The sequence below is a fragment of the Haliaeetus albicilla genome, chromosome 8, assembly GCF_947461875.1.
Source record: "Haliaeetus albicilla chromosome 8, bHalAlb1.1, whole genome shotgun sequence".
In the NCBI taxonomy this organism is placed as follows: Eukaryota; Metazoa; Chordata; class Aves; order Accipitriformes; family Accipitridae; genus Haliaeetus; species Haliaeetus albicilla.
The window spans coordinates 38,576,999-38,604,178 of record NC_091490.1 but is presented as its reverse complement, the minus strand read 5'-3'; the positions used below and the strand labels follow the sequence as shown (position 1 = coordinate 38,604,178).

The 27,180-nt window shown below is 41.8% G+C and overlaps 1 protein-coding gene across 2 annotated transcripts in view; it reads right to left on the bottom strand.

Annotated features, from left to right (window-relative positions):
- The window catches only part of RANBP3 (RAN binding protein 3), a 50,829-nt gene extending 26,940 nt beyond the window's left edge, over positions 1-23,889 (bottom strand). The window contains exons 1-3 of one of the 2 annotated variants that reach the window (XM_069789987.1): positions 23,766-23,889; positions 13,312-13,367; positions 2,444-2,647 (exon numbers count right to left, since the gene is read on the bottom strand). In XM_069789987.1, coding sequence (XP_069646088.1) covers positions 2,444-2,647; positions 13,312-13,367; positions 23,766-23,787 — 282 coding nt within the window. In that variant the 5' untranslated portion in view covers positions 23,788-23,889. The remainder of the gene's footprint in view (positions 1-2,443; positions 2,648-13,311; positions 13,368-23,765) is intronic. The other variant, XM_069789988.1, reaches the window with a different exon arrangement.
- Between the last annotated feature and the right edge of the window lie 3,291 nt (positions 23,890-27,180).

Here is a 27,180-nt window from a genome sequence, read left to right as displayed (position 1 = left end):
CAAGTATATTATACACCAGAAATGAAAGCCAGGACCATCTCATCCTATAAGGAACCATTAGGGTGACTCAACTTCTCTCCATTCAGTTCTTTGAAATTAGAAGCTGAAGAGACACTTAAACCAGTAACATCAAAATCCAACCTACAATTTACTCCTCATTTAATAGAAGCCACCTTTCACTTATTCCCTTCTCCCCCTACTTTTAGAAATCCAGCTACAGAAAAGTTACAATTATTCCTAAATAGAGGCTCCTAGAATTCTGACACATTTCTGATTAACCAAATTACCTTTTTAAAGGCTACCAACTGCTTTTTAAAAGTGCAGATGAAGGTAATTAACCATCCCATACTGAAGTATAAACACTGCTTCTTTATACCCATTACTTCCTCACACAGTCTTTACAACAAACTAACAGAGAAGAACTTACACAAACATCAACAAATCTGTCAGTTTTTGTTTATTCACAATAATGAGCAGAAACAGGCAAGGGAGAATTCAGGTAAAGCAAAAAAAAGTCAGCATAATTAGGTGAAATCTGTAGGAGTACACTTACAGCGTTTATCTTTGAAAAATACATTTAAGATGCAAAAAGTCATATATACAAGGACTTCAGAGCATGGTACAGCAAGTCTGCAATCCAGATACTCTGCACGTATATAAACATTATTGAACTGGCATGGCTGTTTCTTAAAAGCTGTTCCAGAATCTCTTAAACAATGGAGTCCTGCTGGCACAGCTACATGTTGCTTTAGGCTCGCTTGGGTCAGCTGGAAGTCAAGACATCATAATTGGCTCTGCAAAAGGCCATATCTCTGGCCACACTGTATTAATGTCTTAGCAAAAATATCTGCCTGTCTGTGTACACACAATACCAAGTAAACAAGAAATATGCAGTGTCTCTTCTTCAGAACTCAAGTCTTAATTCATCTATCTTCCTGAGGTCCTGGGAAGATTACATGAAGCTTTCTGCTCCAGCAAACCAGTATGAGCACTCTGAAGATACCTTGAAATATACAGAATGTCGATGCAAGACACAGTTTTACCCTAAGAAACTGGGATAATTTGAAGAACATTTGCCAGTGCATATGAAGGCCAGCTACGTGCCTATACCGAGCACTGTACTATTCCATAAATTTAAGTGAATGGAGTAAAGTTCAAGGATGCAGCCAAGAATTACTGCATACATTCCCCAACAGCATTTTTGGTTCTTAAATTTCTTTCAGACCTGGGTTAACTGGGGTAAGATTTTCTGGTCTTTAAGAACAAGTCTAAGATAATGACCACTTGCTGCAGTTTTCCTGAAAGTCTGGTTAATACAGTTCTCTCAGCCAATTCTAGTAACACTGGCAATTTCAAATGACAGAAAACTGAAATAAAAGTCTGTGACTACATTTACCAGCTATATTGTAAAATATCAACCCTTGAAAACTTTAACCTTCAAAAGAAAATTGAAATAGAAAAATTTCTGCAGCAGGTCATCAAGCAGCAGCCTGGACACTGAAAGGTGCTTAACCTACAGCTGTTTGTACCTTGTCATGACAATCCATTCGGCACTGGGTTTACTTGAAATGGCCCATTCTTGGGAAAAAAACACAAAACAACCCACCCCCCCACCCCCCCCAAAAAAACCCTAATGCAAGAAAAGGGTGCAGGTATTGTGTGGAGCAGCCTTAACAGGGAAAGATCTATGAAAGAGTACATGCCTAGTGTGTGGTCACAATGAGCAGTGACATTCAACTGCACCAAGACAACACGCTCCACCAACCAGAAAGATAGGAACACTTGTAAAATCACTCCAAAAAACTGTATGGTAGTAGTCATTTAGTCATCTAACCTTTCAAAAAATATTTTGCTGTACCACCAGTAGAAAAATCTTAAATTAACAGCACTGACAGCTCTTCCTACTTCAAGGTACTGATTGGGTTTTTTTTCCCCCCAAGTACCTAAATTGAAAAATTTTGCTTTAGCATCTTTCTTGCTGCTTTTAATCTGTTAAGTACATTACAGGTTGGCATGACAAGCTCCTGTTTATATCTAATGGAAACACAGCATTAGCTGCTCACTTTATCAAGCTCAGCATTACGGCTCAGAGGGAATAAACAATCCTTCTCTAACTGCTTGAAGCAAATCCCTCATATATACCCACTTTCTCACTCATTTAGAAGAGCTCTTTTCCTTAACAAACACACAGTTTACACCCTAAATTTTAAAATTAATACTTGATGCATCTTCTATAATTATACCCACTAGGGAGTCCCAAACAAATTTCATTTCTACTAATTGGAACAACAGCTTAGAGCAGACTAACGCTTGAGATCAAAGAACTAGACAGATAGTGAGCTGCACTACCTAAAGTTAACAGTAACAGTTTCCTCCTAGTTAAAGGGACTTTTTTTTCTTTAATCCCCTCAGCAGCAGAAGTACTTGGTAGGTTCACACTTACCCCTGCCAGTTCTTGTTGAATAGGAGCAAGCTGGGCTTCAGAAGTGGGACTCGGGGTAGCACTGACTGAGGCAACAGCGGGAGCAGGGTGCTCAGAGTCGCACTCACCAGCTGATTCTTTGTGACCCAGACCATGGTGGGGGGGCTCAACCTCTCCCTGGGGGTCCTCGCCTGAATCCGACAAACCTTTTTGCTCTGCAGGGGACTGGGAGCAGAAAAGACAACGTCCCTTCAATGCAAGGCTGCAACATGAGAGAGCAGTCGTCCTAGTGAGAGGATCTGCTAATCCCTTTTTAAATTCCACTGTTTTCACAGTACGGCGGAAGGAATTGCTTGCTGCTGAGACACCAATTAAAATACACACAAACCAGGTAACAGAACCTGCTGACTGAATTAGCTTCCCCTCCCCACAAAAAGCACCGGTTGGAGCAAATACACTTTTTTGAAAGTTAGCTAAAAATGTCAGTGTCCCTGGCAAAAGAGCATTTTGCCAGCCATGGGGTTGTTGGGGTTTAACTCCTCCTTCTCTCAAGGCCTAAAGGACAGCTAATTGTTTTTGCCCTCAGATTCAGACATAAGAATTAAACAGACAATTACTGTAAGTAACTGCCTTTCACTGCTTCTTCAGACAATGTTTGAGGGAGGTGGGGTTGATTATAAAATTCTCCACAGAAATTCATTATTATAACATTCACAAGACACAATCCTTTCATATTCATGTGACAGTAAATTATCTGAAAAGCAACACCAATGTTTTCTTTTGTAAATTAAAAAGTTTGCGTATCTATTTCAAGGAGGGTGGTGATAGGATAGCTAGCGCACTCTAATGGGATTTTATGTTTGCTAAACTTCTGCCAGACTCTTTACATTTCCTCAGATCATTTAATACTGCAGGTCTCCACTTGTAGAACAGAAGTTAAGCATTACCATATTCTGCACACATTTGAAGAATGAAAAAGTTAAAGGTTTTGAGCCTGAACAACTATATTGTGATAAAGGACTAAGTTATAGTCCATGGATAACATGCAGGCCAAAGACGTTCTCCCAGCTGCGATCTGTGGGCCAAGCCTCCTGGTGTCTTATGGTGAAGTATCTGGAGATTCAAGCGGTTAGGCAAAGATGTCACTCAGAAGCACATAACCTTTGCTTGCTCTCAGAAAGCATTCAGTAGAATGAAGAGAGACTAAAAATGCTCATCATTGCCCAGGTCCATGCAAACCAGAGTAAACAGCAACCTCAAAAATAAACAGCAGCTATTAAATCTTAAGGGCCCAAAGTTCTTCAGCTATGACTTGGCCTGTCCTCAAACAGAAGCAATTATTAAAAGACAGCAAAACATGCAGGTTCATTTCAGTTCAGTGAGGTTACTCAAGTTTTAAATCTTGCAAGAAATTACTATCATTTAGGCTCAAAATACTCAAAATATATTTAATAGGGATAACATTATGTCAGGTAAAGCTGGGGATGCTGGATTTTTTGTATTTTCAAAATTTTCTGGTTTTAATATGAAGCTGTTACTAACAGACCCAAACACTAACTTAAAATCCCATAGAATAAGAGAGAAGAGTTAAAGAAATGTTTTGGTTTAATTTTTGGTGACAAGTCTAGCATTCTGCTATTCTTACCTCTTTGGCTCAGAAGAGCATGAAAAGGCTCTCTGGAACTGGCCACAGCACTTACAACACATGTATGTTATTCATACATAAAGACAAGGGGTAGACACCTCATTCCTCCACTCGACATTTTATACCCATTACTCCTAGTCCCTTTTTTATGCTAACCCTCACTTTCAAACTTAACAGTATTCCAAATGTCACTCAAACTGTTTTCTTCCCCTTCAAGGGGAGACAGCCATAAAAAAAAAGTACAAGAACTAAGTCACAAGTTACCTGCATCACACTAACCACAAAAGCAATTTTGCAAGCAGCAGCACTGAAGATGGGATTTTTTTCTCAGCTTACATTGCGTGTGTCCTCTGGTCCTCTCTCTCTGCTACACCAAATCCTCCCCATGTACCTCACAACACAAACCTCTTGCCCATATCTTTTCAATTTCACCAAACCAGATTCTCTGGCCATCCACAGGGCCAGAGGCAGTTCATCTGCACTGAGCAGAGATAGCAGGGCCACACATACAACAGCAGCTCTCCCTCTGCAAGGGAGGTAATTTGGGTCTCGCTAATCCAGTCAGGTTTCTAGTTTTCAGGTACATGTAGAACAGTTTAAACATTTAAACCTGTATCGCCTTGTCAATAGTTACTGGAATCTGCAGGCTTTCAGCCTGAGGATCAGAAGAGAGCTGGCAGCATAACCAGCTTCACTTGGCTTCCTAGCTGAAAGACTTCCCACTTCTCCCGTGGTCAAGAGTGCCAGACCACTACAGAAGAGATGACTGCAGTAGGACTGAACAGACCACAGCCATAGTCCAACTGCCGTACAGGTGATGAAGACAACCCTGCCATTATTCACACAGCCTTTGAAGAACCTGGGGGGGAGAAAACGGACACCCTAAAAACCACAGTGGGGAAAATCTGAAAGCTATAACCAGAATGGTACTAGGAAATGGGGATGGGGGAGACCATCCTTGTCAACAGCCAGAATGAACCTCAGGATGAGCTAACCATCACCAGGGATCTGGAGGCAACAGGGAACGATCAGGAAACTGTGGACAGACTCTGGGGCTGAAGATGACTAAGATTCAGTGCCCATAAGAAGCAAAATGATGCATAGGAAGAGGGTATGGAAGTGTTTCCACATAAAAATAGCTAAAGACCTTATTCTTCAGCCATAACACACAGAATTTGGAGGGAAAAGGAGCAGGAATATAACTATGAAAACAGGAGTGGCATATAGGATGGCAATGCAGTGACTCCCACAGAGCAAGAGCTGGAAGGCATCAAATTAAACCAGGCTATAACAGGTTCAAAAAAACCCCGACAAAACTAAAGAAGACAAAAACCCATCCTGCTGAACCCCTTGTCAGAGGATCATGTGGATGGTAGTAGCTCACATGCTTGTGTTCAGCAAGCAATAGGAAAAATTCAAAGAGAAAAAAAAGCCTTACCAGCAGTTTATGCTGACTTCTAGCTACAGATCATAAAATTGCTAATAATGCAAGAAGAGGCAAGAACATTCAATGCACACTTGTGCTATATACTTAGAAGTGAAAATGACAAATTATTTTGCAAGTAATTCATATCAATACAGTTTAGAACATCTCAAAGTACACTAAGTAAACTTGCATCAGATTTTAGTAATTTTTTTAATACATGGTGAGTATTTTAAGAAGTGAAATAAGCAAGGTAAGATTCCAGCATAAATCTGAATTCTATCTTAAGCAAAACTGGAATATCTGCTTCAAGACTCAGAAAAGAAACAAACCAAAAATAACAATTATTGCCAATCACCACTTTTATGCAGAAAAATCTGATGCCAAGATGAGAATTTCTTGGCCAGGTCAATACATAAAATTATATTTAAAAAATATATACATATTAGGTGGATCAAGAACTACTGCAAGTTTCAGAATTTTGTGAATAGTATGTGATTTAAGACATGGAAGACAAAACCAACAAAGACCTCAAGGATTTGTCAAACCAAAACTGCTCCAGACAGAAGTTTGTACAGCTGTTCTCAAAAAAAGCACGTCCAAGGCAAATTGCAAGCTCTTCAAATTCATTTTAGTCTTCAGTCATATTTACTATTGGAAGTTTTTCTAATCTCTTAACTTCATAAATTCTGATCTAAGTTCTTGTTTGAAGTTCTTTGGAGCTGGTGAAAAACAGTTCATTCTCTTCCTTTTTGCTGTCATGTTTTATGCCTATGATGATTTGTGTGTCTTTTTGAGCCTTCTCTTCTCTAGAGGAATCATTCCTTCTAAGTACAGCTCTAGGAAGAACTTGGCAGAAATCTGTTCCTGTCTCTTAAATACTAAGGCAAAGATCAATGGAGAGATTAATAATGTTAGAAAGCCAGCTACACAAACTCACCTTGCTCAGCCAGATCAAACAACATCTATTTTATTAAAACACAAAAATAACACACCTAGACTAAATATGTAAGAGTCTACTTGGAGATTTGGCTTCCTCTGCATTGCAGGAAATAAGGAGAGACATGAAGAAATACATAAGAGCCAAGATTAACGTGATGCTAAAACCACCAAATATAGGCAAGGAAATAATATTCCTTTTTTATAAGGACTGGCACAAACACTTGGGTCAGTTTTTCCTCCCAATTCTAAACTGAGCTATTTATGCCTCCTTTCCTCATTTTCCCCGAACTAGCACCCATATCCAATGGCCCCAAAAGACTACCCTCGGTATATCTTTTCACAATCTTCACCTGCTTAGAGCTGAGGACAAGTCTTGCTGGTATTCTCAGTAGCCTTTGACATTATCAGCCTCTCTATATGCCTCTAAGCTTTGCCTTGTACAACTGTCCTCTCCAAATATGTTTATGATTGCTCTTCTAAGTGCAGCAGTGTAGCAATATATTCACAATCATGAAGTCTTAAGCATTAATTTTAATTCCTTAAGTATACTATTGACTTACAACACAGTTCAACTAGGTCTTCCTAACAAAACCTCTTGGCAGCTGTGCTAACAATGCTAAGAGAGCCTGGAAAACGAAATACTGTTGCCTCTCCCTAACCAAGTGACTTCCTCCACAGTTCTCGCTCTGCCACCATCCTAAACCTACAAGTCATGCCCATAGCACAAACAACATTTTCTAATCAGCCATCTCCTCAAACCACCAAAACCCAGGCATTTCCAAATCATACTACATCAAACCAGGACTTCAAGCAATCCCTACTTTATATATTGTCCAATACAACTTCCTCTTTTCTAAATTCATGATCTTGCTCTCCAGACTACATGGGAATGCCATCTTTCTAATCACTTAAATCACTTTTACAACTCCACATCTATTTTTTAAAGCTCCACAGTTAAAACCACGACGACAGATCTAACAACTTAAGGACGTAAATCCTTGTTCGCTCCAAGAACTACCCCTTTACCACCCAGCTGCCAGTTATACCTTAATTTTGCAGCACCACTTAGGTATGGGACATGACCAAAATATCATGTAACTTATCTTCCTTCAGAGCCATCCTTAAAAGCTCGTTACTACCAACTCAACTATAGAAAGCAGTACACTGACCAAAACTAGTTACATAACAAGCTAGAAATAAGTCTTCTTTTCTATATTCTACCATTACCTCCAACCCAAGCTGGTGGAGGGAAGAGGACACAGTGCAAGCTACATATTAGATAATGTCTTGTTTTAAACTGCAAAAACATTTTTTAAAGCTGAGTTGAGTACCTTTTGTAGTACTCATGACTAGGGAGTCATGATGATCCTCGTATTGCAGCAATCAACGACTGGAAGAATACCACACCTCACACTTACAGAACAAAGGACACTACTTTAAAAGCATTTTTTGACAAATTGTTTCTTTACAACACTACTGGTTAAATTTGTTTGAGCTATTATACCTACTTAATGTGTAAATGCAAGAAAGACTTCAGCATACTTTGACCTCATAAATCAAGTTAAAAGTTAACTTCATAAAATGACTTCAAGTAACCTACAGCCAGAAACTGTCATGAAATGGTTTTATGGCAGAAGTTAAAGTTAGACTTGTGTTTCTGCTCTGAAACTAACAAGAGACAAAAATTAATCATAAAAAAAGTTGTATCTATCAATTGAAAACTTTAATTCAAAAAGTGCTATGAAAAGCACAGTATAGTTCATGTACAAGTTATCAGGATAGAAAATGGAGTAACAGTAACATTCTATGCTTAACATAGCGAGGTTAGGACTTTATGGTGCTTTCAGATCTTAACAGCTATGAGTCTTCCTAAGTGGATGCAATTTTCCAACCAGTATCAGCACTAGAAGCTCTGCTTGTCAGAAAAATGAATAGCACTGTATAAACAAGGACGATATTTGGATGCTATCATTCAGATATTTGCAAGAACTCTATTTCACACATTGTAAAAATAGTTCTCAAAGAGTTAAGGAGAATGAAAATATGAAAATGGAGACTCATTCGACAAATGTGGAAACAGCCAACTTTACAACCACCATTAATTGATATCTATAATGAAAATCAGAAAAGATGGAGTAATCCTATCTTTTTACGTGTGAAAGACAACCAGAACCTCCTTTGAAAGTAAAATTAAGAGGCATCATTCTGAACACAATGTGCTTTTTGTCCCCTCTAAATAAACATGACAGACTGCAGGTTCTGATCATAGAATCATAATGTTTTAGGCTGGAAGGGACCTTCAAGATCATCTAGTTCCAAACCCCTCGCCATGGGCAAGGACACCTTCCACTAGACCAGGTTGCTCAAAGCCCCATCCAGCCCAGCCTTGAACACTTCCAGGGATGGGGCATCCACAACTTCTCCAGGCAACCTGTTCCAGTGCCTCACCACCCTCACAGTAAAACATTTCTTCCTTATGTCCAATCTAAATCTACCCTCTTTCAGTTTAAAACTGTTACCCCTCATCCTATCACTACACTCCCCGATAAAGAGTCCCTCCCCATCTTTCCTGTAGGCCCCCTTTAAGTACTGGAAGGCCACTCTAAGGTTGCCCCCAGAGCCTTCTCTTCTCCAGGCTCAACAACCCCAACTCTCTCAGCCTGTCCTCATAGGAGAGGTTCTCCAGCCCTCTGATCATCTTCATGTCCCTCCTCTGGACCTGCTTGAGCAGGTCTCTGTCTTTCTTATGCCGGGGGCTCCAGAGCTGAACACAGTACTGCAGGTGGGGTCTCACGAGAGTGGAGTAGAGGGGGAGAATCCCCTCCCTTGACCTGTTAGCCACACTTCTCTTGATGCAGCCCAGAATGTGATTGGCTTTCTGGGTTGTGAGCACACGTTGCTGGCTGATACTCAGTTTTTCATCCACTAATACCCCCAAGTCCTTCTCTACAGGGCTGCTCTCAATCCACTCCTTGCCCAGCCTGTATTTGTGCTTGGGATTGCCCCGACCCATGTGCAGGACCTTGCACTTGGCCTTGGTGAACTTCATGAGGTTCGCACAGGCCCACCTCTCAAGCCTGTCAAGATTCCTCTGGATGGCACCCCTTCCCTCCAGCGTGTTGACCACACCACACAGCTTGGTGTTGTCAGCAAAATTCCTGAGGGTGCACTCAATCCCACTGTCCATGTCTCTGACAAAGATGTTAAACAGCACTGGTCCCAATACTGACCCCTGAGGAACACCACTCATCACTGCTCTCCACCTGGACATTGAGCCATTGACCACAACTCTTTGAGTGCAACCATCCAGCCAATTCCTTATCCACCCAGTGGTCCATCTGTCAAATCCATGTCTCTCCAATTTAGAGACAAGGATGTCATGCAGGACAGTGTCAAATGCTCTGCACAAATCCAGGCAGATGTCCGTTGCTCTTCCCTTATCCAGCAATGCTGTAACCCCTTGTAGAAGGCCATCAAATTTGCCAGGCACAATTTGCCCTTAGTGAAGCCATGTTGGCTGCCACCAATCACATCCTTCTTTTCCATGTGCCCTAGCATAGTTTCCAGGAGGATCTGCTCCATGATCTTGCTGGGCACAGAGGTGAGACTGGCCTGTAGCTCCCCAGGTCTTAGGGTTTTTTCCCATTTTTAAAAATGGGGGTTATGTTTCCCTTTTTCCAGTCAGTAGGAACTTCCCCAGACTGCCACGACTTCTCAAATATGGTGGATAGTGGCTTAGCCACTTCACCTGCCAGTTCCCTCAGGACCTGCAGATGCATCTCATCAGGTCTCATGTATTTGTGCACCTTCAGATGGACTTGAACCTGGTCGTCTCCTACAGTGGATGGTTCTTCACTCTCCCAGTCCCTGCCTTTGCCTTCTGTGACTTGGGCAGTGTGGCTGGAACACTTGCCAGTGAAGACTGAGGCAAAAAAGTTGTTGAGTATCTCAGCCTTCTCCATATCCCCGATAACCAGGTCTCCTGGAGAGGGCCCACATTTTCCCTAGTCTTCCTTTTATCACCAACATACCTATAGAAGCTTTTCTTGTTGCCCTTGACTTCCCTGGCCAGATCTAATTCTATCAATGTTTCTTCAAAACATTGTTCTAGGAAGAACTCCTCTGTTAATAGATTTTTCCTGTTAACTTTAATAAGGATAATCTTTTGTGGCAGGCAATGCACTTAACCAGGCACCTTGTATGGAAACAGTAATGGAGTTAACCATTAAAGGTAAGAGTTAGCTGTTAGTCTTTCCAAAAATACAGTGAAAGGACTCGATCAGTGTGTAACCTGAGTGACCTTTTCTTGATTAAGTTGATTAAAGGGACACTCAGCTGGTCTGAATGCTAGGTTCTGATATATACAGCATATATTAAGTGGCTGTTACTTTTGGCTGACAGCACCGTATTCTGACTCTATTACTATTGTGTCAACACTACCAAAAACAGCTACTGGCACAAGCAACAAGCAGGCTTTGGCCCTTTATTGAATAAAATGGCAAGAAGCACAGCACTGATGATTCTCTCACTCTTTTTCTATAGTTTCAAATACACACAATATAAGCTATTAAAATGATTATTAACCACCCCCCACAAGAAAGTTGTACATCTCCACACATTACGCAGTTTAACATAAGCATTTGTTTGTTAATAGATGTATTACACTTTGGAAACTTGCAACCAAATGCCAGATGCCACTGGTAGACTCCTCACAATCTGCTTCAAGGAACAAGCCCTGCTGCCCAGCCAAGCTACACCTATTCCATGCCCATACTGACCATGGCTAGCCCCCTCTTGAGCACCAATACCTCTTAGCATTTAGATCAATTTCTAACTCAGTTCTAACCCCTGTGCCTTTAAGATGCTTGGCTCACCCACAGGCCTCGATACACACAGTCCCTCCACCCCACCTGTCAGGCTTTCTGACTGTGCCTTGGCAGAGGCTGTCCTGCACACAGATAACTACTCAACATCACCATAGTCCTCAGCATCATCAGAAGCAGTTGGGAAGACTAAATCACAGATCCCTCTTCCTGGAACTCTGGATCCTCTCTGCCAGCCCAAAAAACCATTAAGCCTTTAGTTAAGATTTTTAACAAATATTTTCTTGAGACATACCAGAGTGCAACAGATTTGTCCCACAGCCCAACATAGGAGCTTGCACAGCCTAACACTGAAGGCATGCACTGTATGCAGGCCACTGCAGGTATGCACTCTGTGCAGAAGCAGAAGGTACAACATGAAGGAACTTGAGACCTGCCAGCTTAGCACTGAAGGACCAGGCCAGCAAAGAAAGGACACAGGACATGTTGCTCTGCCTGGGATCACTGCTTCCAAACTGTGGAAGCACTGCCAGGTTAAAGGACACCTGGGGAGAAAACTCACCATAGTGCAACTCAGAAGGGACTTCAGGAACAGTCTAAGCAACAGCAGGTGATTGGGAGCTGTTTCCTAAACGGAAACAGTGTGATCCAAACTGATAGCACAAATACTAGCCCTCCCTTTGTTCCAAAGTACATGTAAACGGTCACTGTAAAAAATGTAATTGGAAGGAACATCTCAAAAGTATTTACTCCGAGATATATTTGATTAGCTAATATTAGAAGAATGGCAGATTTAAATCCTTTCCAAGCTGCAAAAGATTTCAAGCTCCTGCTGAGGAATATGCCTACAAAATCCATGAGAAAGTTCAAGTCATACTTGTTCCAAACCAAAGCAAGCTACCAACTGCAAAATGCTTCAGTATTTCTATTCAAACATTTGAGAAGATTTTCTGATTGCACAGATAATATAACAATCCAGTGATTCAACAAAAACTTAATTATGTGTACATGAGTACACTTCTCTTGATTCCCACAGGCTTCAGCTGAAACAAGGGTAACCATGATTTTTGTTTTCCAAATGTTAACAGCTTTTACTATTAATCAGGCAGAATTAAATACCACGATATATTGGGATTCTTATCAATTTCTTTTACCAAAAATATTTTTTACGATATAAGAAACTGGAAGGCTTACTGTTTGGAAAAAAAAAGTAAGGAAAACTACACCCTAGCATTACACCATAGCATTTTGTATACCACTTTCAAAGTGAAAAGGAATGCAAACTATACTGCACTTGGTCCACATGGCCATGGTTTTCCATTAAATCTCTTTCAATTTAATAGCAATTTCTGTTAAAGGGAAGGTCCTGCTCCTTCCTTCAGCTCTCATTTCTCTCCTGAGCTCTACTCCTTCTGCAGCCACAGGATGAGTTGTATCAAAGCCTCTTGGTACAACACAAGCTCACCCATGGAACACCTTCCAGCAGGTTACAGCACAGCTCCAACTTACCTCAACACTGTATAACCGCTACCACAGACCCAAAGGCAGGGGACAGGAACACATGGCAGGGGTAGAGGGACAGGGAGGGAACAGGATTACCTTTTTCCAAGGTAATTAGACACTTCACAGCTTACTAACTAAAGAAATGAGATACATTTAAATATACTAAGGTGAAAAGCAATAATCTAGACCATGCTTTTCTTTGCTTTGTCTTAACCATAACATTTCTTTTTGCGATAACAGAGTTTTCTCATGCAACTGCAACTGTCAGCACTCCTTTGCCACCTGTTCCTTTCAAGATACAGTTCTGAAGATACTTTTTCTGCCAGACATGGTCCATCTTCTGTCTGAAGAGCTACCCATTTCATGCCACCACCATACATCTTCCCACTTTTAGCCCTCCAGTACCTCTTCACTCTATGCCCATTAATTATGTTAATGCTCCATTATCCACCTTCAACTTCAAAACAATATAGACAAACAGTTGCTCACCATGGAATGATTCAGGGCTACAGAACAAAACAAACAAACAAAAAACATGTCAACATCTCCTTACCTTCTGTGCTTTATCCTTCTGAAATACAAAGACAGGTGGAGCAATGGCAGGCTTTTCTGTAAAAAAAGAAATCATTGGTTTTTTTCCAACCACATTCATTATTGACTAATATGAAAATGTTATGTTCCATGATGCTTTTACCAAAATGAATCCCTAAATCAGTTAAATCTCAGTTACACAAATTGTTTCCACTGGTTCAAGGCAACATTATAATTATAAAGAACTTGATCTTCAAAAGGAAAAATGAGTGTTTTAAGAACAACAATACAACTGATATCTGAAAGCTATTTGTCTTTTCCCTCCAGATCTCTTTATTTCAAACCAGTACTTTTACCGTACTTAGATATATCAGGAGGAAAAGGCCCTTTGCTGCAGTAATTTACTTTATGAACACATGTTCATAAGTTCATAATAACATATGAATGTAAGTTTTGCTGGCAAAGGCTTTTCCTTCCCCATAGTAATGCATTAATGTAAAGGGAGTTTTGCTGTACATGCCCACATACTCCTTTCTTGAAGGTCACCTAACCCTGATACTTGATTATACTTCTATTTCATTATCATTGAAACCTTTAGAAAAAGCCTAAATCTTCAACATTTGCAGGTCTACAATTTAAACCAAATATTCCATGCATATTATTACAGAGGGACCAGTCTTTCTGCATAATTTAAGAGCACATCTGCTTTCTACTTGAAGTTCCGATTCAAATATTAGCGGGACACTATTTTCTAAATAAGCACATCAACACTTAGTCATCAAGAACAGAATGAATTTCTAGAACGAATGTATGCTTTCCATTGTCCTTAATGACCTCAAAACTACCTCAATGACCAAAAAAAATAGGGGGAGGGGGAATAAAGCAGAAGTGAGCTTTCCTGAGAGCTTAAACTGGTACACCTTGCGCACGAGTTATATTTGAAGAGAAACTGCACATAGACTACGCAGTCAGCAACCCTCCTATATGTTTATAGGGCTAAAGATGAGTACAACATTTAAGTCTGTCTTGAGACTGAGACTGCTGTGAAACAATGGGATTCAGGGAGAGCTGTGTTTTGGCTAATTTCTTTGCAAAAGTTCTACCTTTGCAATTATTCAATCTTACAAACAAGACTAGACATTTAATAAAATCAAAATGTTATAACTTTTAGAACTTGAAAGGCTACCACAAAAAAAAACTCATCAAGAAGAATTACTTTGCTCAAAAAAAAAAAAGACAGCATCACAAAATCCTCCATAAATCAGTTGCAGCATCAGTAAAGCACTTGGGTCAGCATGTAAGGAAAAGGGGATGAGATTGTCCATTTGGGAATTGCTAGCTATTAGATCAGTTTAGCTGAAAAAGTGAAACTTTACCTGACAAATATGTAAAAATTATTAAAATTATTCCAAGAGCTCTGTGCATTTATTTGTGAGGGTGGAAAAGCCTCTTTCCACTCTTCTGTGGGTCTAACTCAGAGGGATAACCCTGCAAGACCACTGCAAGACTGATTTTGCAAGACTAGCGTAACTTACTCTACAAAAGGTAAAATAATCATAAAATAAAGCTCCTTACTTCAGCATTTTTCCTGCTCTTCTTTCCCTTTTTCTAAGTTCTATCCATCAAATACTGCTGAATCTTAGAAACGCTCATTAATGAGAACAATGCAGACAATCTATTTCAAAAATGAAAAATAATCTACTAACTAACGAAGGTCATCAACAAAAACTTAACTGCTATACCTGTGCCAAAAACCAGTTTATTGAAACAAGCCAGAGATCCCTTTTGATTCCCTTGGCCTCAGTATAACCTGCTTGTCAGAGGCTCCGCTCATGTAGGGTCCAAGCTTTTAACCCTTTACTTCAAAGTGATGTTAATTTCTTTATACCTTGTTTGGTACACTTCACTATTCATTAATGCTGTAATTACAGCAACAAGTAGCATGCATTCTACCAAACTACTTTTATCCAAGACTGCCAAACCAGTCAATAAAATGTTGTATTAGTCTTTTTCCCTTTTGGAGATCTGTTCAAAAGCAGGACTTCATTGTGTAATGCACAACATACAAGAGACTCCTGTACCAAATTCCACAGTTACCAAAGAGGACCAAATAGAAAAGAACTACTTGTCTATTTAGTGCTTAAGAAAGGACTGAAGTACTGAGAGAGTAGAAAGCAAACAATTAAGAAAAACCACAAAACAGATCCAAGAACAATGCAAAGTGCAGAGGAAACATGGGATGGCTGGCAAAAGACTAGAATGGGAAGCCAAAGAAGTTGATGCAAAGGAACAGGACAAAATAGGAGATGGAATCTGGTGATGGAAAACTGAGTATTCAGCAAAAAAAAAGAACAGGGATGCCAGGAACAGCAGAAAGCTCACAGAAAAAAAAATAAATCATTGGATGGAAGAACCAAAGAAGAAAACTGAGTGGAAAAAAAAATATTCGAGATTGTGTCCAGCTATGGCAAATGAGACTGGGAAAAGAAGCTAGTAAAACAAACTATGACCAGTCCTGTTAGTCAAGGTGGAAAAGAAAACACTCTTGTACAACAGCTGAGAGTTTCTATCCACTGAAGGAACACAGTCCTCCAGCACTCAAGATCTAGGAATCTCCTACTACTCTTGCCGGCTGTGAGACCAACCAACATGATGGCATCTGGCAGGAACAATGACAAGACAGCAGACACCCATGGCTACCAACTATACCAGTGCTTAGTCAGGCACGTTCTTTACAGGGAAACATTTGTTCACCACGTCTTCTCCAAAGTCTGCAACAAGACCACAATGCTGGAAATGTGTCCCTAATTCTAGCCCGAGGCAAGAAGGGATCACTAGATCACCGAATCTGACCACCTTCATTAAACACTGCATATTTTTCTGAGCCTTATTGTTTTGGGGAAACATTTTCAAAAACATCAATTATTGAAGACATTAAAAGCAAAGTATTATTGCCCCTGATCATCCATTACCTCATAAAAAACTCCAGTGCCAAATTTCCCATTCAAATGTCTGGCTTCAGCTTTCAGTTCTGATTCCTAGTTATGTTTTTCAAATGCATTTATGTACCAGATAAAAAGCTCTCTAGTATTTAAAGTTTTTCCTATGAAAGCACATACACAAACCATGTTTTCCTATCAACTGAAGAACCACCACAACAGGTTTTATTTTTGTGAAACAGAAATGCATAGTTACATAGTTATTGGGGTTTTTTCCCACATGGTGAACATGTCAGTCTATTAAGTGCTACTCGAAAATAAGAATTACACTGTCATTTGTACTAGGCAAGATCAGAGGTAGACAGTCATGTTCTCACTTAGCGAGCCTGTTTCCATCCCACCATCCTAGGTGTGTGAAGGATGACCTACAGAAAAATGGATCTATTAGGTCCACAGAACTGTCATGAAGTTAAAGGAAAAATAAAGCAGGGTAAAGGAAAGGAAACAACAACAACAAAAAAACCTACCCCAACCTTCAAACTTCAGGTACAATACATGTAAAATAATACATCTTCTCCTTCACCTGAGAGATGAATAGACACAGTATATAGTTCTCAAAAATTGTGAAACAGACTTGGTTTTTCTCCAGATAAACAGACAGAAACAAGGCAAAACAACGAGCTGGAGATGCAGAAACAGTGTCAATTTTCTAAACAAGTCAGTCTCAGTAAAGGTGTTCTGAGAAAGCCCACGCGTCTAAGAAGGAAAGCAGACCTTCAGTAATTACTATCATATTTACTGAGACAGTAAGTCCCTAATCTTCCTGCAGTTTATTCATAAGTCTCAGACATTTCAACCTGCGTGAATAATTACAAAAACCTCAAGAGCTGGCTTTCACAGGCTAAATTCCTTTAGCATATTTCACTGTTGAGTCATTAACTATCTATATATGCCCTACCTGCTGTCAGAAAAATGTATGTACTATTAAGCCTACTCAGCTTGCTTCACAAGCCTTAGAAACCAAACCACAGAAACAAAAAATATTATCTCAATGGCTCAGGCAGAGATATTGTCTTCAAGTCATATTGTAATGTGAGATTTTTAACTCAGATACATGACCATTTGTAGCTGTACCAAATTCTGTGATGTCAACCATGTTTTCTGCAACTGGACAAAACACGGCTTTGTTTTACCTCTCCACCCCTTCACACCAACGTAACCATAGCAGTTGGTGGCACCTCTGGCGGCCACAATAGTTATTTTTGCAACACACAGTTTTAAACCTTCACCGCAGCATGAAATGACCCATTATTGAAAAATCCAACTGGTATTTTGAGTGCAGAGATGCAAAAACCATGTCCCTTTTGAATCCACATTTGAAGGCCACATAAATGAAGAGAAGACAAGGTAATACTGCACAAAATGGGGGGAAAAAACAACCCTGGTATACTATAGAGGTATGTTTCCCTGTATAGTTACCAGGCTCACAGAGTAAATCCCATGGCAAAGCAGTGACAAAGGCCAAGAAAGCATTCTTCTCCTCTGCCACCGAGACCATTGTGTCTCGACCATAAGAGTACAGGATAATTGAGGTTAGAAGGGACCGCAGGAGGTCTCTAGTCCAACTTCCTGCTCCAAGTAAGGTCAGCTATGAAGTCAGACCAGGTTAATCAGGTTATCCAGTCTGGTCTTAACTTCGAAGGATGGAGGCTGAGCAGCCTCCCAGGGTAATCTCTTCTACTCCTTGACTGTCCTTATAGTGAAAAAAATAACCAACCCCCAATTTTTTCCCTATATCCAGTCTGAACACCTTGTTCCACCTCTCACCTTTTGTCTTTTGTCCTTCCAACATACACCGCTGTGATGAGCCTGGCTCTGCCTTTTTAATAACCTCCTCATAGACCCTGGAAAGTTCCAAATGTGCCTCTCAAGCTTCCTCTTCTCTAGGCTGAACAAGCTCAGTTCCTTCAGCCTCTCCTTACAGGTCAGGCAACCCAGATCACCAGCCATCCTGGCAACTCAAGTAATCTTTAGATTTTAGAAGAAACCCAGGCCCCATGTCATGAAAACAACTCTCAAGCCCTCACCGGACCACCGTAGCAAGTTTAGTACGCAGTGAATCTATTTTTAAAGTCAAGAACTACACCATTTCAAATATTTTCCTTTAAAATTTACTCCAAATTACATTTAAAGTGCAATAGTGCCTGACTATGTGGAAACCTATGAGAGGCAGAAAAAAAAACAACTGACAAACTTCCAGGCAAGCGAGTCCTTGCTTAGATTTGAAGAAGCAACCTTCAACACTAAAGGCATACAAGTTGAGAACAACTGCTCTGACTTTAACTTGTTATAATACATCACCTGAGAGAAAAAAGTAGATCATACCTGTGAACAATGAAAGAGCCTTAAAAAGGAGAACAGCAATTAGGTTGTTAACTCACCAAAAATATTCAGTGGTAATTTATTGCCTGTGAAAGGTTTATCTGAGGGTCAAGAAAAATTTAAGTTCAAAGTTAAGCTTAATTATGCTTATTTGAACATCTCAGGCTGCAAAAATGTTTTTTTCACCTTAATACTATTTAAGTTATAAAGAGCAGAATAATCATGCTTAAAAAACATATTAAGAGATACAGGCAATTTGCGGCATTATACAATTCTAAAGGTGTTGATAATAAAGTAAGACTCTTCTCTTCCAATAGCTACGAATAGACCGAAAGCAATGAGCAAGCTACCATACCAACAGCTAATCTCCAAAAAGATCCTGCAAGCAAAGTCCAATCATGTTTCTTGTACTTTCTGACATGAAGTATGACTGGCTCATTTATAGCCAGACTTCACAAGTGGTGTCATGGTGACTATAAATGACATTGGAAAAAAAGATACTTAACTTCCATTTCAAAACTTTGAAAAGTTGCTTTTTATGACAAAACATCTGATGTACTCATTCACCTTCAAACCCTTTATTTTTCTGTCTCCAAGAGTATGAGTAAGCAGGCTACTTCCAGACAGTACTTCCACAGCTGGCATGGGAAGGTAGAATGCCTTTTACATATTTAAGATGAAATAAAAATTCCATACGCCATATTTAAAGCACAAACCTTTTACATTTGCAGAGCACATGTTTTCATTTCCCAAGCCCTTGTGGCATTAATAGAAATAAATTGCCCTCTGTATTAGGTAATTTTACTATTTCAGCTCAGGTACTTCACATAAAGCAAATGTTACAAGTCAGAAATGGAAAAAGTAGCTTATTTTCACATGACAGGAAGAAGAAAACCATGAGGCAGCCCAACTACTTTGCAATGTAGATAAAATATTTATAAAGAACTCCAAAAAGTATTGAAAAAAAATTGTTAAAGTATTTAGTTCTCTCTTGTAAATTAAGTAGTACTTTATGGCATTTGGGTGTGAATTATTAGGACATCTCAAAAAAAAATCAAAAAACAACAAACCAAATCACTCAGCCTAACTTTGCGTCCACTAGTTTATCTGAAGTAAATCACCATCGGAAAAAAGATCTTGTTTATAGGGTCTACAAATGTCAGGGACATTGGTCCATGCCAGCTTTTCCCCTCAAAGTAACAACAGACCTTCCTCTCTCTGAAAGTTACCATAAGGCAAGTAGAATTATACAGTCGGGGGAGAGAAAAAAACAAAACACAAAACAAACAAACAAACCAACCCAGAAACAGCACAGAAGCAGTGTCAGCATCATACAAGTCTGGCAAAGGAATGATACTTTTTGAGGAACTGCTTCGATTCTCTCATCTTCTGTACATTTAAGGCAGTTACACACAGTAAGCTTGTTACGATCACAAACTGTATGCTTAGCAATTTCAAAAAGTAAAATAAATTGTGTTTGGTGTCTAAGGAGAGAGTTTGCCAACACAGGCTGTGCACGCACCTCCTGAAAGGGGAATGTGAAGAAAGCCATAAATTTTAGCCCTGAGAAAAACTTGTACCTTTTGACTGAAAAATGATAAAGTAATTCATTCTCAACACAATGAGATCCTATCATCTAAGGAGCAGCTTCAGCAGCAAGTTTTATACAAACAAATTACTGGTTGTATATTAACAGCAAATTAATGAGAAAAGCATGCAGATTTATGTGAATATATGCTTGACAGGAAGTTGTCTAGTTCTCCATGATACTTCACTACCACGTGTGAGGTGTCAGTTTTAAGACGTGATCCAGCTAGCATACCAACAAAGAACATAATACCAAAGATTTCAGGTAAAATTTCTAACACCATTCAGTAACTACTTTATACAACAGTAACAATAACAATTGTGCCTACTATTCCAAAATCCTGGTTTTCAATAATCAAACTTCTCAAAATACCAGTCCCCACAGCCTTTATCACAATGTCACTCAATCTTTGTGACAAAAATCAATCAAACTTCACACAGTTGGGAGAAGGTACTCTCTCCTCCTCTTCATTAGCTCCACACTTACCAGCTAATCTCTCAAGATGAGTGGCAATGCCAAGACCAGGACCTTTTCCTAGGAAACTTCACAGTACAAACTTCTCTCGAAAGTGGCACTTGGACCACCTCATCCTTCACCCCCCTTCTCTGCAGCAGAGGACCCCCTTAATCCAACAACCTTCTGCCAAAATACAGCTTGCCATCAAACCACTACAAAGAGGTAGGTATACAGTTTCACCAACTCACTAGAGAAAAAGGAAAGACAAGTGAATAGAAAAAATTCACGGAACAATTAGAATGAAGAAAATTAAGTAGTTATGAGAACATTAGAGGGAACACTTGTAGTTCTGAAGAAATGCATCACAGAAAGATCATCCATTAAAATATTTTGAAGGCTTAAAGGACATTGGTAGAATGGTTACTTGGAGGCAGTATTGACATCTCAGTGGTGATTTAAGACAGACAATAGACCAAGAGAGACATCAGAATCTAGAAGGTAAAGATAACTAATACACTGTTGGAAAAGGAAAAAACAATTAATTAATTGAAACAAAGGGGTGCCATGGTAAAAGCAACAGGTTAAAAGAGCTTTGCATTAGTAAGATGAAAGGACACAGGCAGAACAAAAGCACTTTCCAAGGCCAGGAGGTTTGTTGCAGTAATCAAACAGGTAAAGAGTCTAAGCAAGTTTCACTTGCATGAACAGACAAGAAAAGCTATTGTTCAAACACGCTAAGCAAAACCAATCTGCAAGAATGACTGAAACCTCTTTCTAGGTACTTGTGTCTACTATGTGTCAAAGAATAATTAGCTTCACACCTCACAGTGAAGTGTGATTGAGACAGCACTGTTGTAGAGATCAACCAAGATTAAGGAATATTAAGAACTTTGTTTTAACCACGCTTAGTTTGTGAACATGAACACTTAGTTATCAAATACTTCAAACAAAAGACGACTAATATGAAACAGAAGATCAAAGAATTATCAGCACCAAAATAGTCACTTTATATATTCAAATGAAAATACCTGGGTACAAGAAAATAAAACATTCACCTACAGTACTGGAAAAATTAACAGACTGATGTGTTTAAGAATGAGGAGAAAACAATCAAAGTCACCCGAGAACATCATTGCCATGTCAGACAGCAAACAAGGCAAACAAAGACTAGGGAATCCACTGACTTTCAACAGAAGAATGCTAATTCCAGAAAGTATGTGTATTTGCACTGATATACAAAGGACACCTCAAAAATGGAACCAGAGGAAAGAAAACTAACACCAGACAATGCAGCCAATGATACTAGAATGAGCAGAAGAGACAACAGTTCAGAAGCAAGCTGATCTTGCTTAATCTTACAAAAGATTATATCACGTTCTTATTGCGAGAAGAAACAGAACAGCAAAGGACGAAGATGACAACTCTGGAAGGAGATGCGAGCACAAACTAAAGAGATCAGCAGGTGAGGGAAGTCACTGGAGTCAGGAAAGGGTCTGAAGAGAAGAGAGAAAAAGGACGATCAGATGAAAAAGTAAGGATGGCACCACACACGCCCCCAGCCCCCCCAAGACAGTCTACACAATTCTGCAGAAATATAGAGGTAGTAGTAGAAACACGTGACAAGTCAGCACCAAACAATGTAATAAACAGTAATAACTTGCAATTCACGGTTGAGCTTAACATTTCCCACTAGAATGGGGAGGTAAAGTCAGGGGCTTGCATGACTTAAGATAGCCATTCCCAAACTTCTGGTTCTAAAAAAACCCACAATAAATCCTCAAAATTTATTATAAGGTCATTATAATGACAGTATGTAAATACTGCCATTAAGTTTCTCATGAATAGTCATTACACATCTGACTACTTACTGCCATTCTTGAGACCACTTACCACGCCTCTTCGGCACGACAGCTCGTCTTGAGTTTGGGAGCTAACAGCCCAAGACATGCTGCATCATAGGATTTGTCAAATAACTTAAGTGTAATTATGTGGTTAGTGCTTGTAGAATTCATCTTCAAAAGCTACACCTACAATAGACATTTGCTTCCTGCTGTTTAACATCAGAACTGTAATTGCCACTGGTACAGAGTTCATATGTAAGAAACACTCTTGAAAGAAGGGGCCTCATACACTTTAATTCCCCTCCTTCTGGGCATTTCCCCTCCTCTTTTGTTAGCTGAGAAGAACGATGAGAAACAGCAGAGACAGCTGGGGCTAACTTCGTTTTGCAGAGACTTTGAGGAAAGTTAGGAATTCTCAAAGGCAAACTGCTGATGCCCACTGTCGCTTAAACAACATTCCACACACCTTGAAGCAGAATACCCAAATCCTGCAGTAGTGCAGCCCATGTCTTCCTGACCCTCTTCAGAGAAGAGCAAAACCGCTATTTCTTTACTTCAGAAGTTTCAGCTAAAAAATAACTTAGGTGCTATTATACCTCACCTAGGCTTACATAATCGCCTCGACTATTCCCTTAGCTAGAGGAAGGATTAACGCGAGTGGAAGTTAAGGAAAGATTCGCAACAGCCCTGAAGTAGCTGAGAACGACCCCAAAAAGCACCCGGACAAGAAAAACCACAAAGCGGCTCAGAACTCCCCCAGGGGAGTAGCGCGGCGCTCACCGCCACGCTCCGGCAGCGGCGGGGCTCCCTCCCCGGCGGCCGGGGGCGGCAGGGCACGCTTTCCGCACGCAGGGAGCGCGGCAGGACGGACCCGCCGGAGCCGCCGCCCCCGGGAGCCGCCGCGCCGCCGACCCGGTGCCACCGCCCGGCGGGAGGCACCTGCCAGCGCAGCGCCAAGACCGCCGCCCCGCGCTGCCCGCCGCCGCCGACCCCCGCGGCGGCGCGGACGCCCGCCCCGCAGGGCAGAGCGGGGCCGGCGGGGAGCGCGGCGGCCCGGCCGGGCGCTCCCTTTGTCCGGCCGCTCGCCCCAGAGGGGCCGGGGCACGGAGAGGCCGCGGGGAGGGGGCGCTTCCGAGGGCGGGCCCGCGCCCGGGCGCGCCTCTGAGAGCCGATCGCGGGGCCGGGTCGGAGCCGGGACCGCGGCGGCGCCGGGCCGGACCGGCGGCAGGCCCGCGGCCGGCACCGCTGCGCACCGCCAGCGCCCGCCTACCTTCGTTCGCTAGGTCCGCCATTTTACTTCCTCAATCACGCCCACAATGCATCGCGCGGCCGGACGGCTTCCACTTACAGCAGGCCCCGCCGGGCAGCGCATGCGGCAATTACGCCGCTCCGTGGCGGCATCGCGCATGCGCGGGTGGCTCGGCTGGGCAGCGGGCGGGACGCGCTCGGTAGCCCAGGGGCGGGCGGGGCGCGCTGCTGCGCATGCGCGGGAGTGGGGCGGGGCGGGGCGCAGTGTAGTGCGCGCGCTCGGGCTCCTCAGGTGGCTGAGGTGCCGGGGCAGCGGAGCCGGGTTGTCCCGGGCCGGCCGGGGTGCGGCCGTCCCTCGGGTGCCGTCTCCAGCTCGGCAGGGTGGACCGGCTGAGCCCGAGGTCTCTGCGGTGCCGGCTGGGCCGGGCTCGGCTCGAGCGGGTAGCCTGGCTGCGGTCTGCCTGCGGCGGCGGGTTATGGGGACCCCCCGTGAGCCCGATCGATCGCTCTCTGCGGCCCGCTCCCCGGGCAGGCCCCTAGCAGCCGGACTCATCGGACTGGGGCCTTTGAGACCGGCTGCCCACGGATCTTTCTGTTCCCTGCTTGGCCCTGCCCTCTGGACTGCCTCTATAGCCTCCCATGGCTGCAGGACCCAGAATTTCACTCCATGAGTTAAATGGATACTCGATTCCCGTTTACTGCTTTCATTACTGCCTCGCAGTTACAGTCTTGTGGGATTTACCAGACAGTAATTCTCCATTCAGCTAACTATTCTGTGACTGGATAGGCCTTGACCATACCTTTCCTAGCCTTTTCTCCAGGCAGAAGAATTTGAACACTTTCAGTTTATGGAAGGCTCCTGCTCCATCCCAAAGATCAATATTTGCTATTCTCTGTGACTTCCAACTCTACTATTTCCAGAACTGCACACTGTGCTCAAAATGTAGCTGAACCAAGGCTTTATATGGCCACAGAATGATGCTGTACATTGTATACAGTATAGTGCTGTATATAGCCACACTCTGGTGCTTTTGTTCTCTTGATGGTGCCCCATGTGTTGTTGGCTTCTTTGGTCAGCACACCTAAGCTCCCCTGACTGCATTGACTAGGTCTTTACTCACTAGTAAGGGAGTCAACAGCAGCTAGCTCAGAGGCAGACTTTAGTCTTACCCCTAATGATTGCTTCAAGGTGGTGACACAGTGTACGAACAGCGTGCATGGTGCTTGATCATTCAAATACATCCCTCAAGCTATAATGCTAGCGCAGAGTAGAATCTGAGGGCCCGGGTCCTGATCCCTTTTGCAAGTACCATGTATCTAAACCATCTGGTTTAACTGCTAGGAGAATTTTCCATCAGGAATACAACAGTAGAACTGGCAAAAGTTAGTAAGAAAAAATGAATGGCACTGATTTTAAAAAATACAGGATACCTATCTTTAAATCAATATCTGTTGTCAGCATTTGGTCAAACTTTTCTGTAGATCAAACAATACTATTTGGAGTTGTATGATTACTAGTGCAAGCTGCATTATCTGTTGAATCAGCAACACGGTGTGCACAAGAAATCCAGGTGGTTTCTAAATGGTGTTAGGGACAAATACTTAGCACGCTTGCTGGACAGGCCATCTAGTTCAGCTGGACGCCCTCCTGGATCTGGTACTCATAACCAAGGAAGGACTGTTTGGGGATGTGATAATCAATGGTAGCGTTGGCTGTAGCAACCATGAAATTGTGGCGTTCAGGATCCTGAGGGGAATGAGAAAGGCAAATGGCAGACTACAGACCCTTCAAGAGAATTGACTTTGGGTTATTCAGGAATAGGTGAGGTGCGATTCTGTGGGAGGCAGCTCTGAAAGACAAAGGAGCTCAAGAGAGCTGTCAGCTCATTAAGAACCTCTTCCTCCAAGCACAAGAGCAGTCTGTCCCAGCAATCAGGGAATTAAGTAGATGTGTGGGGGGACAAACATGGCTAAACATAGAACTTGTGAATGAACAAAAGAATATGTGTACAGGAGACGGAAGCAAGGACTAGTAAAGAGGACTATAGAAATACTTCTTCAGCATGCAGGGATGGTGTTAGGAAAGCCAAAGCTCAAGTAGAGTTGAAATTTGCAAGGGACATCAAATGCTTTCTTTTTCTCACCCTCCACCAAGGAAGTCTCCCAGGCCTCTGTGCTTAGAGACAGGGTTCAGGCAGAGACAGGATCAAGTCAAGAATCTCTTGAGAACTCTCAGCCCACACAAGTCCATGGAACCAGTGGGCTGTGTCAGAGGGGTCTGAAAGCTGGTGGATGTCTCTGAGCAGACATGCTCTATCATCTTCAGAAGGTTGTGGAGGTCAGGGAAGGCCACATCCGCATTCAGGGGGGCATTTTAAGCAACAGAAGACTCTCTTTAATCTTGCACTCAGCAGGCTACCAAGGCAGAAAAAAATACTATTAAGAGTGTTGCTTTTCACCCAAGATGGGTCCTGCCATCCTTCCCTGGCTTAAATAAACTTGCCACTATTTGATGTGTTACATGGTCCTGAGCAAGTCATACCCAGGGTTTCTGAAAGCAGGGCTCTGGCCATGGTATCCGCAGATACCTGGAGGACATATAGCAAAGCTTCAGAAACATTTGGGTTAGGCCTGAGCAGAAAATTCTCCTTTCTGGAGCTAAGAATGGGAAAGAGATTTGGAAAATTATTGTTTGTCTAGAAAAAGTCCTGGATCTTCAAGGCTGCTGAACACATTGATTCCCGTGGGGATTAAGCATCTAAATTCTGGAGAGGATCCAAGACATGGCAGAGAAAATTGTTCAAGGAAATTAATAATAATTAATATTAATTAATTATTCTGTGTTTGGAGCAGAATCTAAATACAAAGTATTTGAATGCAAAGCCAGATGCATAATCTCTGTAAGGAGGCTAAAAAGGGAGGTTGGACAGTTAACTCTTCAGTGAACACCATTGCATCTGCTCCCCGAAGAGGAAAAAACTTTGAAAGAACTGGGCTACCATTACTGTCTATCAAACATCCTATTCACAAGGCAACTGTGAAAAGCTGAGCAACCTTAATGCCCTCTTCGTGTAAGATTTTGAGTGTTAGTCTTATACGCATGAACAGGATTTTCATCATGATGGGTAAAGCTGCAGCTGCACTGAGAGACTAAAGAGAACTGTTCAGAGACTAAATGCAACTTTTGACAACTAACAACAGCCAAGAAAATATCCAGAAAGCACCTAAGAGAATAGGAGGTCTGAGGTCTCAGATCACCTACCCAACAGTGCAAGTACTGGGATCTGAGAGCAGGCAGGGCAGAAAGCAAGGAGAAAGTAGCTGGCCAGACAGGCCTTTAGGTCAGGTCTTTGAATACCTGTTGTCATAGTGAGCCAATGGAGAACACCAACACTGCTAAATCAGAAATAGCCCCAGGCAATACTGCTGAAACTCTG